Genomic DNA, 15,602 nt, shown 5'->3' with positions numbered 1-15,602 from the left:
GCTTCACTCCTCATTATGCAGTCAGGTGCCAACAGGATAAATGACTGGTCACGTCTGTAAAAAATGTACATGCCGTGTTATCCCGTGCATCTTTTGAAACATGCCATTTTGGCCTTGAAGAACAATGGCGGCCTTATGAGGCTCACCCTGCTTTGACCCCTGTCTGTGCTCCTTTAATTGCTCGAGCCAGCAGACAGACACACTCAATAATGTCTAGAAGGGACAATAGCCATGAGGAGCTGAGTGAGAGAAAGCTTTTACCCCGCTTCACCTCATATTTACTCTAATCAGTCTTACTGTTGAGGCGCACATCACTGGGCTGTATGGATTGAGCTTATGATGCTTCTGCTCTTCTCTGTGTGTCTGCCTCACATCTTTATATGCGACTTTTCATTTGAGTGAAGGAGGGAGTGTATGGTTTTGTCCTGCTTTGTGTTTGTTTTATATGCCGCTAGTGAAAATGTGTTCAGGTGAAGTGTGCTCAACTTTTTCTCTCTGTTGCTATTGTGCAAAAAAACCAAAAACATAATGAAGCAGAAAAATCCAGGTGAAAAGAAGATGGACGGCAGCTGCAGGCAAGAAAAGTGAAACGGACATTGAAGATCTTTCTGTTTTGCTCCTCAGAGAAAGTGTTGAGATTCAAAAGTTCATGAGGAATCTAACAACTTACATCGCTGCCATTGGAAGCAGCAAGTATTTGCACATTCAAGTGCAATCACACCTCATTCTGGTTAATAATCAGACTGGTCACATTGTCTCTGTGTGAAGCCTCAGAGATATAAATTCAGACTTTCTGGAGGAGGGTGACAAGTGTGCTCTAAATTATATCTAATTTCTCGCACTTCCTCCTCGTCGACCAGTTTTTTAATTAGCTGTGTGGAGAGCCATCAACAACTGCACTGGGGATGTACAGTATGTACAGTATGTGTGTGTGTGTGTGTGTGTGTATGTGTCTTTTTATGTAGGAATTTCTTCTCTGTCTGTTATTTGCATGCAGCCTGTGTATATGTGTGTAGTGGTCTTGTACTAGAAAAGGCATTTTCTAGTCTATGTGATGCTCGGATGTTTCCAGGGTTTAAAAGCGACATCTCACCAGGAGGGAACCAAGCCATCAAAGCCATCATGTACTTTAATTACAGGTAATCTTGACTCACAGACACTCTTCTACTCCCTCTGCTCTTAAGAACTTCCTCCTCAATTACCAAAGTGCCTCAATTAGGTCCTAAATAAGCAGTGGACATGCATAAGGGAGAGATGGGCAAATTACAATAGAGAGGGTAAAAACAACAGGCCCCGTAAGAGCCAGTGTGATGCAGAGGCAATTAAAAGACAAAAAAGTGTTCTACCACACAGGGCGAAAATGAGAAAAAAGAGAAAAAAGCCCTTTGATGAGCTAGTTCTGAGCTAAGTGGAGCTTAAGAGGCGATGGCTGAGGAGAAGAAAGAGCGAGAAAAAGATAAATTAAAGACAGTTGATTGGCAAGAGGGCTGGTGTCACACTGTTTCCCTACAGGACCATATGTTTGGGGGGGGGCACTCAGTCATCGAGAGACTGGAATGTGTGAGTAAGTCATGATTTCTATAGAGCAAGTAGGTGTCCCACAGGCAGCTGATTTTCTACACTCTCTCTCTCTCTCTCTGCTTTCCCCCTCACATTCATTATCCAGCCAACCCCATACACACTCCATCAACTGTGAAACTTGGGCTTTTGAATGGACAAATGAAGACCCTGTCTCTTTTAATGGGCTAATTCTGTGTCTAACAAGGGCCCTTGTTAAGGGGGAAATGCTTTCGCTGCAGCCGGCGGTATGAATGTGAGTGCATTAGTCAATTAGCTCAAAACTAACCCAGAGCAATTGTCTGACGAATTAACTAGAGAGAAATACATCATCAAGGAACACAAGGGATAACATGAGACACTAATATACACACCTTTGTGTTCGTGTGCGCTGTACTCACAGTGTGTGTCTACTGGATCCACTACATTTCATTCTGTGGACGGCCGACTCACGCTGACCCGGATGGACCAGATGGAAACTGAGCTCATCTAGATCCACAGCAAGCTGCTGATGGCAGATGACAGGACTGTCATCATCGGTCATCGCGGTGAAATGGAGGAAGTGCTGGGCACTGGGGTGAGTGATGACTCAATAGGAGAGCAGTATGTTAAGGAGGAGGAAAGAAGAAAAGTTGAATATAAAGTATTCCTATAGGCGAGACACACACACACACACACACACACACACACACACACACACACACACACACACACACACACACACAGACACACCAGACCCAGGAATTACTAGACTTGAGTCACTTCTGCTCCAAGCTGCACTTCGATATATAGCAAAAAAAAAAAAAAAAAAATGTAAAGAACAAAGTTTGGACCACATGGTGAGAAAAATGGTGAGTGCTTATCAGGGCAGCTCAGCATGTATCCAGGAGAGGGCAGTGTAATACAGTGAAGGGGTGGGGATGGCACAGAGTGTCTGATCTGAGCAGATGTGAACGAGGAGAATCATTAAACAGCATCTGTCCACTCAATTACCCCCTTCGTTACTCCAATCCCATGTTTTCTTTTACTCACAGAGGGGTAATTACATTTTCCCATAAATTGAGCTGAATTACTGAGTAAAACAAGTCATGACCACGGGAGAGGTGTGGGGCAGAGGCAGGTAACACAGGCTGCACATCACAGCGTGGACTATAATCAGCAGGTAATAGATTCCAATAGGAAAATCATTTTAAGCACATATTTAAGGATTTAGGATTTAAAACTGAATTCACACATCTTACATGTATGTGTGTGATCACAAATGCTTCACAATGTGTCATACAAAATTGCAAACTGCGTAATATAGAAAAGAGTTTAGTTACTAGTATTTAGTAATTAGTTTGCCATATGCATGTACGCAACTCTGTCCTGTGAAAACCATTCATCTCCAAAACTCCAAAGTTGTCTAATGAGTTTTTTTTAAAGGGGTTGTCCACCACCACAGGTTTCTCAGCCCATAAAGGACCAGAAATGTATGTATGAAGTGTACTTACGTAACGTTTTTTTAGTCTTATCAACCACCGAAAGTGCTTTACAATACTTGCCACATTCACCCATCACACCCATACACACTCATTCACTGATGGAACAGCCGTCAGGGGCAATGCAGGGTTCAAGGAAACTTCAACATGTGGACTGGAGGAGCAAGGGATCGAGCCACTCTACCTCCTGAGTCACAGCCGCCCCGGATACATGGTGTTCAGGTGGACAGCGAGGATATGCAATGCTATTATTAATATATTAATGTATTATGTATTAACATGTTTGGGGCAAAGACTGGAATGGATGTTAAATTCCCTCATTGGAAGTCACATCTGACAATGTGATGTAATGTGAAGGGAGATGAAAATCTAACAGTTCTTTTGCTCATAAATGCCTAATCCGTGTAGGCCTTTATTAGAATAACTGAATACTCCATAAATCGTATAATTTATAATAATTTACAAAATATTTCATGTTTCAACTCCACACAAATACATGAGATAGATTTAACTTTTCATTACATTCAGAGTCATAGATCTAAAAGTTGCTTTCATTTGCTTGTTCCACCAACAAGAACAAGTGTCCTGGTTTAAGTATAAAGTGACTATGAGAAAATCCATATTCATACTGATAAAATCAGTACTGAGAAAAATCGATTAATACTGAGGAGACATTATCAGAAACGTGGAGGAAAACACAAGAACAAAGACGAAACACTGACATGAAAGGACATCACAAATTATTGTAGCTGCATCAGCACAATTACAGGTTTCAAACATCGACATTGTAACAGTAGAAAACACATACAGCAGCAGCAGCAGCAGCTTCTGGGTTCGTCTCATTTCATAAATGCTTTCCTGCCATTGTCTGTTATAACACCATGTTTGCCTGCATAGAAAACCTCAGCAAACATAATGAGAGAAAGTGAGTGAAAAAGATCCAGAGGTATGAAATCGTCATCAGTGGCTGCTGCAACAAATGTCTCACAGGTATCCTGCGCACACAGCCTAAACTTTCTGAACAGTTCTGAATCTGGATATATAAAAGATATCAAACAAATGCATAAAAAAAGCTTTGTCATTGATCGAGGAGCGAAGGGAAAATAAAACAGCTCGAGTCAGCCAGCAAGACTTCCAGTTCCTCGCTAAAAAGCCGCAGGACGCGCTGCAACTCATCTCTAAATGTCGATGAGGTCGTCGCCGCTCTCGTCGCTCTCCACAGTCAGCTGACGGGTCCACCACTTCTTCACCTCTGACCCCGAAGAAGCCTCATCATTGACGGGGTTCATCTTACACACTATGGACTTGACACTTGTGCGACCTGACATGACACACACACACACAGAGAGAGAGAGAGAGAGAGAGAGAGAGAAAAGAAAAGAGTCTACCTCAATATTATTGTCCTCATTTGGCCAGTACAGAGGGCCTTTGCCTCTTGTCAGGACATGTCTGGAAAAGCAAGTCCCTTTCTCTGAATTATAAGGTCACATAAACTCCACATACTAGAGGAAAAAGCTTTGCTCCAACTCACTTCAACAGAAAGTCCTCGACAAAACTATACAACTTATAGGCAGTATACATAAGCGAATACACACCTGCAGGAAGCCGCCACTGTCCCAGCTTCCTCTGTGGTCTCCCCAGGTCTGAGGAGTCCTGCCTGTATCCTCCTCTGTCTGACAACGTGGGGCTCAGTAACTGCTGGAGACCACTCATCTAAACAAAGAGGAGACATCCTTTGTTTCACCATTGCACGTGCACACCTGCAGATTGTATGATGTGCTTGCTGTATATCAAGCTGTGAGCATGCGCGGGTGTGTATGGAGTCGTGGTAGGTATGTAGGGTTTTACCTCAGGCTGTGAGGGGTTGTCTGGGTTGTTAGTATTGTGGTCTTCACTTGGCATGGTGGTCTCTATGCTGGGGGGGTTGAGGAAGTGGCTCAACTCCTGCTGCTGGCTCTCTCTCAAGCTGTGGATGATGCTACACGACTGCTGCTGCTTCTATAAGTGCACACAGACATGAAATGGTCAGTGTGTGTGTGTGTGTGTGTGTGTGTGTGTTGTGGAGACGTACTGTATGCATGTGAGGAGAGTAGAATGGGAAAAGCAAAGCAGTGTGATTGTGTTCTGCTGAGAGAGACTAACCGCCCGGATGCGTTTGAGGCATTTCTTGAGCCACATGCGTATGGTCTGCTTGGCAACCTCTTCTTCAATGGTGTACTCCAGCTGTTCCCTGGCCAACAGCTCCTCCAGCTGGAGAGACTTTCTAATGTCCACTGAGCGATATGAGAGCATGCTGTATGATTACACACACACACACACACACACACACACACACACACACACACACACACACACACACACAAACAGTGAGCCACACACATAAAGACATACAGCCAAGACAGGGACATATTTAGTGGAATAAAATTCTACTTCAGTCAAAAATTATAAAAAAAAAATAACACTACTATGATAAGTAAAGCTGTAAATGGCAACACTGCATAACCATAAGACCTGACTGTAAGAAACTATGATGTGCGATGCAACTGACTCTACATAAAGAGTCTTTATACATCGTATAAGAGCGTGTGCGTATGCTGTACGTGCCGCGCCACGGTCACCTGAGCACGTCGTGGAAGGTCACATCTCCTCCACTGTGAAGTCGCTCCATCTCATAGCACATGTGTTTAAACAGCAGCTTGTCTTTGTCCAGGTCCACCTCCAGCCTGCCTCTGAGCAGACGAAGCAGGAACTTCACCCTGGATGTCGGAATCACACCCTGAGGAGACAGTCACAGAAGTCACAGGGGTGACAGGCCGGCTCAAGTCTGTGATCAGACACTTGGATCTTTGTTAAAACTGCAGATGAGAGTGAAGGATTACATGAGAGCTGATATTTCACAGCTCAGTTTTAATGAGAAATAATATCAGCTGTTTTGTATTATTGAGGCAACGTCCTAAATTGTTTTGGAGCCCGATTATCAATTAATTTCAGTTAGTTTTAACACAAACTTGGAAATGAATCCTCTCACTGTCTACACTGTTTGAATCATGAGTCTACACTGTTTGAATGACATCTCATTATTTTCATGTGGAATCTGGCTGTGTCTCCTACTACTACCGCTAGAAACTACAATAACCACCTACTGGTTGTTTGCCTCTGCCAATCAGCCAAGCTGCAGGAAATGTGGTCACAATCTCCCCTTCCTCAGTTACAGCATTGAATAATAGCCAGAAGTGCTTTTGCAGAACATTATGACATCACAGTGAAGTTGACCTTTGTCTATTTGGATGTAAAATGTCACCACTTCATCGTTTTATCTATCCTATTAGACATTTGTGGTAAATAGTGTCATAATTAGCGTATGAATTTGTGAGTTATGGCCAAAAATGTGTTTTGTGAGGTCACTGTGACCTTGAACTTTGACCACCAAAATCTAATCAGTTCATCTTTGAGTCCAAGTGAACATTTGTACCAAATCTGAAGAAATTCCGTCGAGGCGTTGCTGAGATATCACATTCACAAGAAAGCGACGGACTGACAACCCGAAAACATAATGCCTCTGGCTCTGGCTGTCACCGGTGTGGAGGCATAAAAATGATTTTCATTATAAAAGGGTCGTTTTAAATCCTGTAGTCATGCAGGCTTTCTTTTGAGCTTGGGAGGATAAACCCTTAATGGCCTTTTTATGGTTTTTCAGAGGTGGGAGGGCTTGATTTGAAATGGGATGTCAGACCACAGGTAGGTATAATTACTGGCAAAGGTGAATGTGGTTGGGTTGGGACCAAACACTGTATGTACTGAATGGATGTACTAGCTCCTGCTTCTATATGTTATAACTGCACGTGTTTGTACAAAGAATTGAAAAAAAAAAAAAAAAAAAAAAAAAAAAAGCCCACATCCAGATGACATCATGGATAAATAGGAGGTTGGTCTACATTTTTAATCCAGCACCCACTGTTCTAATTACTTTCTCTCCTATTATTCAATGCCAAACTTCGTTCCCTTCAGCCCCTCTCATTAGCATTTGTGCAGCTTTTATCTTCTCTATATTATCCTTTGCTCATAGCCATATGATCGCCATCCTTTCCCCTCTGCTGTGTCCTCATCCTCTTCCCCACTGCTAATTTCTCACCTCCCGTTTGTCATCCACCATGTTCCAGATGATTTGGAAGTGCCTCAGGTCATTATAGCTCAGCAGCTGGTCCTCCTCAGTGGAGTAGAACAGAGAGAAGTTCTCCACAATGATGGCTGCGGTGACAGACAGTGACATTAATACTCAAAGATCTACATTTTCCATAGTAGCAATATCTATGAATATACAGTATATGTTCATTGTGAGATGCTTCTAGGTTTGTATAACAATGAATGCAAGCTGTTCTGCTGCCCAGGCTTCTGGGAGACTGAATGAATCATATTATCATGATAATGGGTTGATTGAAACCCAGGCTGTTATAATAATCAATCTCATTACACAGGCTCAAGCAATAAAAAGACTCTCTTTGATTTAATTTTTTTTACTTGATTCTCTAGTTCACCTTTCATACAACCATGAGTCTTGCTGTTCTTGCTGTTTGTGTGTGTAATTTTAAAGTACTTGTTCATGAAGACTTACTATATCTTAGTAAGTGTCTTTGGTTTATTGCTAACCATCTGTGTCTTTCCACACCAGATTACAACCCATACAAAAGTGAATGGTACAGATCCAGGGCATTAGACAGAGACAACACACACTATACCTCATGGAGCAAGATGGTTTGGTTTCTATCAAAAACTCATTTTGATTCTACACAAGTAAAAAAAAAAAAATGTTTTAAATGAAACAGAGCCCTTTCTGCTGCAGAGGCACAAGCTTGTCATTCTTTTGAAAGGTTTTCCTGCATGTGCACACTTTAGTTTGATCACATTCATTGCCCTGAAACTTAACTTCAAAAAATCCTAAATCTAAATACTTACCTTGTAGTTTTGTCCACAAATTACAGGCGAGTCCCCACATTGTGACCGTGTGAACAGATTTTCTCCCTACAGTGTGACTAATACAAGTACACACACACACATACACACGCACACCTACCTACAAGTAGGTTGAGCATGATGTAGGCTATAATGACATAGAAAGAGCAGAAGTATATCAGAGCTCCAGCGTAGTTGCCACAGTCAGTCTCCCAGTAGCGATGTTTATCTGGGGTGCAGAACGGTGCCTGTACCTGAAAACACAAATAAGCATTAAAAAATGGGCAACAAAACCATTTTTTCCCAGAAATGTTACAAAAAGGAGTCAAATTACAAAAATGCATTTTTAAGTGATATCTAGCAATATCAACAATTTTCACTCTTTTGTAGAAAGTAGCTCCAAGTTTTCAGTGAAAACTGCTGACAGTGAGGTCTGCTGAGTATCCAAAGCTATTTGAACCAGAGTAACTGTTAATTTTGCTTTGAGCCCCACAAACAAAAATCCATTCACCTCCATTGTAGTGAAAGGCAGCAGAAAATTGAGGTGAAGCAACCCTTTCAACACAAAATGTAAATGTGTTTTGCCAGATTTGGCATAGATGGTTTGCTCCTTTGTCTATGAGAATGTGTGTTGGACTTGCAGTCCATCTTACCATGCAGTCATGCATGATTTTATTCCAATCTTCCCCTGTGACAATTCGGAAGAGAACGGTGATAGCTTTGCCCGCTGTGGAGAAGTTGGCATGCCTGCGATTAGGGGAGACAGACAGATTCAGATAACTCTAAAGAGATGTGTTTTTCTGGATTTAACTCCATGCAACCTGCAGAGCTCATCAGCTCAAAAACAAGCAGCGTTATGAAGGAAATGCTTTACCGGTTGATGTTCTCTCCAAATTTGACGGTTCCGAAGAGAACAACGCCAGCGAATGCGTAGCAGAGAAGAAGCAGAAACATGCCCACGATGATGAAGAAGCTCTTGTACATGCTGACGACCACAGTCAACAGCAGCATCTTCAGTGTCACCTTAATACATGAAACACATTCAGAGGCAGATTTCATTACATTTCATCACGTTCCTTTTTTTTGGGGAACATACGTTTTTACGCACAAAACATACTCACATGCTTCCCACATATCGTGAAGAATCTGAAGACAATCACACAAGTGCCCATCATGTAGGTATATGCATTCTACAGGGGAAAACAATATAGTCATTTGTATAGTATTTGCTGAAATGCATAACAAAACATAACAATTCCTAAAATGTTCCCCTTAAAGAAAAAGTGTTTTTTCTAACCAGCAAGGAAAAGTGCAGGACTATCCAGATGACACCCAGTGACGTGACTAGCAGGTCATAGCGATTTCGTCTGCTCTGCCAGTAACCCGCCGGAGACATGGCTATAAGCTTCATGGTCACCTGGGTAACGGCACCAAGGCTTAACATCAGACAGACTTGTATACCCAGTGGAAGCAATCAAACCAAAACCTTAAAAGTGATGGATGAGTAGACGGGATGACAGGCTCACCTCCAGGACGAATATAAAGGTGAAGACTACTGACATGGTGGCGAGGGGAAATGTTACTTGATCATCACCTACATCCCACTGGAGAAGAGAGTCACACATGTCAGTATGTTTATATATAACACATTCCAATAGAAACCACTTCAGTTCTATTTTACATGAAAGAAACAGTCATAGTAGATGAAATAAATAAATAAATGAAGCAAAACAAGAAGCAGACGAACAGCAAGAGAAATGAAGTGGTGTAAGGCTTTACCTTGACTGATAGCAGCACTGACTGTGCCAACACCAGCACAGCAATACCCCGTTTGAAGAAGGGATGCTGAGTAATGTCATACATCTTGGCCCGGAAACCACCGTTCTCTGTCAGTTAGAGAAGAAATAAGAGATTTATTGAAACCTGTGCAATTAGAAAAAGAAAAAAAAAAAACGGTGGAAATTATTTTTAGACAGTTATGGCCAAAAGTAAGATTTTTATCAAGTCAGTGATCAGATTTAAGTGTGTGTACAGGCTGTGGCAGTGGTCTCTGTGGTAGTATACCTTAGTGTCCTGCAGATGGCGCTCACGGGCTATTTGGGCATTATAATCAGTGTGATCAGTGTGATCAGTGTGATCAGTGTGATCAGTGTGATCGTGCTGCAGATTTTACAAACATTTATTCATATCGATGCATCTGTGTCAAAGTAAGTTTAACAACGCAAAGAAAGAAAGGTACACAAGGAAACTACCCCTGTTTTAAAATGGCGATGAGCGTAGCTGATGTGATTGGCCTTTACTGAAGTCCACCCTAACTCTAACTAATGATTCTGTATTTTGTTTTCCACGTCTCCTGCTCCAGCATGAGGACTGTACCTGCACCCTTGGATTGAGGGGTTAGTTGGCTTCGTTTGCACGCACTTGCATTTCAAGTTTGTGCTCATTTCATCTGTCAGCATCCCAACTTTAAATTAGCTGGAATATTTTAATCCTTGTCACAACAAATCCTTGCTAGAAGAGATACTTATCTCCTTATTACCTTATTACAACTGTCCCTAGAGTTCCCCACAAAGCAGGAACTTTAATATCCAATGAATGTAAAACAGAGATTTAACAACAGGCAACAGGGCAGCCACTCTGGTTACATTCTGTATGACTACTGACCACTGAGACCCAGTGAGTGAGGGCTGGCTCCGTGCTGTAATGATCTGCACAGTAGCGAGTGAGCGAGTGGCGCTGGTGCTGAGGGCCTTTGGATGTGGATCAAAGTCAGGTTGATACTGCTGGTGGCAGCGGTACTGCTGACTAAAACCGAAGCCATTGATTTTCTGTTAGTTCTCAGCCTCAACTCTGCCAACAGGCGATTTCCCACACAGCCTCCAACCATTCTCACGAGTGTAATCACAGAGGGAGGAGCAACAGTTTAAATGTACAATATTCCCATGTTGAATTGTAATCAATAGCATTAGACTGTGCGTAAAATTTAAGTGTAAGAGTCGGTATAAAGCATTTATCTGGTGACTACCTGTCAATTAATGTGAATTTACTATAGATAAAGCTGGTAGTTTACCTCAACAGAGGTGTGGAAATTTAATAAATTTGGTCAAATAAATTTCCTGTGGAAGGCGGCGACAGGCATGATTCAGTGTTTGAGCTATTTGCATTATCTGTCTTCCAATTCAGTTTTTTCATTACCGCTGCTAGTCATCATTTGGGTGTCATGAGGAATCCCCCGAGGGATCAATCCTCAATGAAAAACAAGTACTATTAAATATGGATTAATCATGCAGGTGCTGCTTAACAATGCACAGGCACGCACACACGGACACACACACACACAGACTGCATGATCAATCAGGAGACTGGGGCTAAGACGTGACTTCATGATGTTGAGCTTGATATTCTATCTCTGTGTTGTATTACAGAAGACTTTCCAAAGTTGTGTTTGTGTTTTAATGTGAGTGTTCATACCTGGGCGAGGGGGCAGGTGGAGAGGTTGAGCTATTTTCAGTCGACTCTTCAGATCCTCCCATCTCCTCTGGTCCACTGTTAGCAGAGCTGTGCCCTGGTGGTGGGAGACACAACGCATTCAAATCTGGGAGGTGGCGCATTTGCCAGCCTGGTGGTCAAGCATGAATATCATGTACTGTGTCTGCAGCAGCACCATTTTGAATTTGTTGAAGGAGGAAGCTGTATCTGTACATGTGTCTCTTACCTTGTTCTCATTGAAGTTTGCGATAACGACTCCTACAAACAGAGTCAGCCCAATCATGCATCCCAGAAACACAAAGACATGGATGTAGATACCGTGGATCTGCAGGCACAGAGGCGTATAAGCTGAGCTGAGTCGCAGTTCTGATAGAATAAATGAGCACTTTGATGGAAAGTGTAAGAAAGCCAAGATCAGTTTTCAGTACCGGTCCAACGCGGTGAATAATGACATCTCGGACCTCCACCCAGCCTTTGAGTGACAGCACTTCAAAAAGTGCCAACATGGCATTTCCCACATTGTCAAAGTTAAAATTACGAGGGTTGGCCCTGGAGATGGACAGAATGGATATATCAGTCACCAGCTGCGTAAAAAACAATCTTAAATCAAGTCGTAATAAAACAACAAGCTGACGTACCAGACTCTCGGTACCCAGAAACCCGGTTTCTTTTCCCCCGGCCTCAGTTTCAGGTTGAGGTTTTTGGAAACGCTGACGTTTATTCGAAAGATGCCATGACATTCCTCCTGTAACCAACCACACAGTTAGTGAAGTTGTTTTGCTATGCTGTAATAAATTAATATAAGAATATTACTTATACCTAGGAACCTCCTTATGTTGACGCATTAAAAGTTATAATAGTTTGAAGATGTTCCTCCTCACTGATATGCAAGTTAGTGCATAATAGTAATGCTCAGATCTCGCCAATTAACTTGGTGAGTACAATGTTTTTATCATCATTAGGAACAATGAAAAGTAGACCCACTTTGTAATAAAAAACAATTATAAACAGCCTTATAAATCTCTTTTTTCTGTACAATAAAAGCTGAAAGAAGTCAAATGACTGCTGTTAGGAAAGTAGGATAAAAGGAAGCACTGGATTATCGATTTGACTGGGGGGGAACACCTTCTACTTATTCAGCTTGTGGTTCTCTGCAGGGAGTGTGGTGTGGGAGGGGAGGGGGTTGGTTTAGCGGGGAGATTATGTTTCTTGCTGTACCCGTTTAAGGATATGGGGGTCGTTGCACTTGGCAAGCTTTCCGGCAAACAGTTGAACTCCGAAGCTTGCGAACACCAGCATTAGTGTGAGGAGCAGAATGGAAACCTGCAGCAGAATCAATCAAGAGTTTAAGGCAGACACTTCAACATAATCCAAGCCTGAGAGATTAAAGAGCAAGCTGAGGATGTCAGACAGCTGTGGACATAGGAACCCAGCTAGGAAAATCCATGCCAGACCCAGTGAGAGTCAGTAACTGTTGCAAGTTTCTGATAATATAATAAAATCCTCGCTAAGAAAGCAAAAGGTAAGCAAAACCCAGAGATGGCCAAGAATGTAATAATAACAAGGGCACAATTCAATAAAGGTGAGTAAGATGCATTTATGTACAAATCCTAGTTGTAGTTTTGCATGTTTTTTAACCATATGCTATAAATCATGAACACTTTACAGCCAACCTTTTTTTTTGTTTTACACCTTTCACAGCTTTTTCACTGCTATTTTCTAGACAGTGTTGCTTTCAAGTCTTCAAGCAAAGAAAGTTTTTTTATACTGCACTGATGTGAAATATAAACAAACAACTACCTGCCAGATAAGGAAAATACAGGTAATGATTTGTCATATGGTCACTGAAGTTTCTCATTATTTCCTAGACTGCTGAATGGTCAGAAGTAAGATAAAGAGTGAGCTATGTTTATGCACATTTCAATGCATACGCCTGTAGTGCATATAAACAAGGACTGACATGATTTGTATTTTCCAAATGAATCACTGCTAAAACCCTCTTTCTGCTTCTGGGGGCTGAGTAAATTAAAGCTGTTGCTGTGCAAACACACATGAAAACATGTACACAGACACTGACCAGGAAAATCTCCTTGAATCCTTTCAGAACCTCCCGCACCACCTTCCTCATCTGGGGTACCAGCTTGAAGATCCTGAGCGGACGCAGGCAGCGCAGCATCATCAGCAGCTGAGCCCCAGACTCAGGAGGGACGTCAGGAGGCAGCCAGCACAGAAAGATCAGACTCACCTGCAACAGCCACACAGCGGGGGGAGGGAGAGTCATTGGCTACTATTTCAATAACAAGGACACGCTATTGGTCTACCCTCAAAGAGGTTTTCATCCATTAGAATGGTATCATGTAACATTGAAATGAAGCAGTGTTTAGATTGATTTTTCTCACAAGATAGATAAAGATGTCCATGACTCCTCCAAAGTCTCTAATGACAGCCGTGGGGGTGAAGAACAGACCGTCGGCCATGATCTTCAGGTTGAGCTCGATGCTCATAAAAATCACGAACACATACTCCCCAATCTGAAACAGACATGAACGGTTTTAACAACATCTGTGCATCCACATTGTCCACTCACTCGTTCATGCAGCAATCCATCCACCTGGTTTTAGTACCTGCAATGTGGGGACGTGCATAACCCTGGTGAAGGGTGATTCAAACATCATGGAGATGCAGGAGCAGATGGTTACTACAATCATCACCCAATCCAAATAGGTGACCAGGCCCAGAAGATCGCTGCAAGCGCACACACACACACACACACACACACACACACACACACACACACACACACACATATAAATATTGTTACACAAAAACACAGGAGCTTTTCTTACACAGAGAAAAAGTATGTTCAGAGTAAGGAGGACAGGATAGCTTTTGATTTGCAAACCACAAAATACTCATAATTCAAGAACAAGATGGGTGCAGAAAAAGAGAGGGGAGGTTATGTGAGGAGAGGTATCAGAAAGTGAGAGTGAAAAAATCTTTGTGTGTGTGCGCGTGCGTGTGTTTGAGCAGCCCAATCTGTTCTACAGCAGGATGTCAGTAAAAAATCCCCCGGCACCAACAGTATCAGATACAAAGGACTGCCTCTGGCTTTAATAATCAGAATCTGTGCTTGGCTGAATTACTATCAGGTTGCATAATGGGTGAAATCTATTTCACAGCTCTTCATCTCAGAATTTTCAATCCTTGCCACAGTTTTAGGGAGGCACAACAGGCAGGTAATAAGATACAGAATTAATAAGTATGCCACTGCTGTAGAGTGAGCGGATCAATAGAAGGAATCAATAATTCATCACACTTACTACAGTTGGTGGTATTTGGTGTTCTTCACTGCTCCTGTTATGGGGTCAGTTTTGGATCTGGATATGAATTCATACAAATAAAATAAATTGTCAGCATTTTGACTAAGACACAACATGTAATTTTTTTAAGTCTTATGAGCCAAACTCACACAGATGCATTAACCCCATGATATGCTGCAAATTCACAATGTTTATGCACTGACCATTTGTGGCCATAAGAAGCTGCCTAGTGAAGCCTGAAGAAAACAAATTAACACAACACAGTATACAGAAGTTGAAATGTAAGACTGATCTTACGCGTTAAAGCGGGCGCGAACAATCATCCTGCAAAAGTTCCTGAAGCGGTGTTCCCGACCCACGATGAAGAGAGGCTTATCAAAGTAAGGATGGTTTTCTCTCAGTTCCTCCTCCTGGACTTTTCTGAGCAGCCAAACAAGCAGAGACATGAGACACACACTAGCTACTGTATGACAAAGCAAAGGGCTAAACAGTGACTACAAGCCATGGTTCACTGGATGGGGATTTTCTACACAGTCAGAAACTTACTTTGCGTGTTGATATTGTGTGAATTTCTGTGAATGAATACCTTTTCATCTCAGCTTGTTCTTTCTTTTCTTGGATCATCTTGATCTCACTGTCCTCTCTCTGAGCGTTCCGGTAGCGTACAGTACTGGAATGCTGGGTAAGAGACAAAATCGCAAAATTTCTATCAATGTTTTTATATTTCTTACACATTATGACGAATGCTGGAGGAGTATGTGACCTACAGCACATAGTACAATATACTGTATTTGTCATTGTGTGT

The 15,602-nt window shown here is 42.1% G+C and overlaps 1 protein-coding gene across 1 annotated transcript in view; it reads right to left on the bottom strand.

The window, feature by feature from the left end:
- Positions 1–3,414: 3,414 nt before the first annotated feature.
- Positions 3,415–15,602, bottom strand: part of nalcn (sodium leak channel, non-selective) — a 69,141-nt gene continuing 56,953 nt past the window's right edge. The window contains exons 23-46 of the mRNA XM_087173529.1: positions 15,384–15,475; positions 15,095–15,217; positions 14,798–14,854; positions 14,102–14,222; positions 13,877–14,008; positions 13,555–13,722; positions 12,696–12,800; positions 12,116–12,222; positions 11,906–12,026; positions 11,704–11,802; positions 11,460–11,553; positions 9,768–9,874; positions 9,515–9,592; positions 9,286–9,405; positions 9,110–9,178; positions 8,863–9,011; positions 8,642–8,735; positions 8,110–8,242; positions 7,171–7,286; positions 5,657–5,814; positions 5,181–5,331; positions 4,887–5,036; positions 4,634–4,751; positions 3,415–4,359 (exon numbers count right to left, since the gene is read on the bottom strand). Coding sequence (XP_087029655.1) covers positions 4,217–4,359; positions 4,634–4,751; positions 4,887–5,036; positions 5,181–5,331; positions 5,657–5,814; positions 7,171–7,286; positions 8,110–8,242; positions 8,642–8,735; positions 8,863–9,011; positions 9,110–9,178; positions 9,286–9,405; positions 9,515–9,592; positions 9,768–9,874; positions 11,460–11,553; positions 11,704–11,802; positions 11,906–12,026; positions 12,116–12,222; positions 12,696–12,800; positions 13,555–13,722; positions 13,877–14,008; positions 14,102–14,222; positions 14,798–14,854; positions 15,095–15,217; positions 15,384–15,475 — 2,805 coding nt within the window. The 3' untranslated portion in view covers positions 3,415–4,216. The remainder of the gene's footprint in view (positions 4,360–4,633; positions 4,752–4,886; positions 5,037–5,180; positions 5,332–5,656; positions 5,815–7,170; positions 7,287–8,109; positions 8,243–8,641; positions 8,736–8,862; positions 9,012–9,109; positions 9,179–9,285; positions 9,406–9,514; positions 9,593–9,767; positions 9,875–11,459; positions 11,554–11,703; positions 11,803–11,905; positions 12,027–12,115; positions 12,223–12,695; positions 12,801–13,554; positions 13,723–13,876; positions 14,009–14,101; positions 14,223–14,797; positions 14,855–15,094; positions 15,218–15,383; positions 15,476–15,602) is intronic.

Source organism: Seriola lalandi, unplaced genomic scaffold, assembly GCF_002814215.2.
Source record: "Seriola lalandi dorsalis isolate HSWRI2012SDOR001 ecotype SW California unplaced genomic scaffold, Sedor1 jcf7180002054248, whole genome shotgun sequence".
Classification (NCBI taxonomy): Eukaryota; Metazoa; Chordata; class Actinopteri; order Carangiformes; family Carangidae; genus Seriola; species Seriola lalandi.
This window is presented reverse-complemented; position numbering and strand designations above follow the sequence as displayed.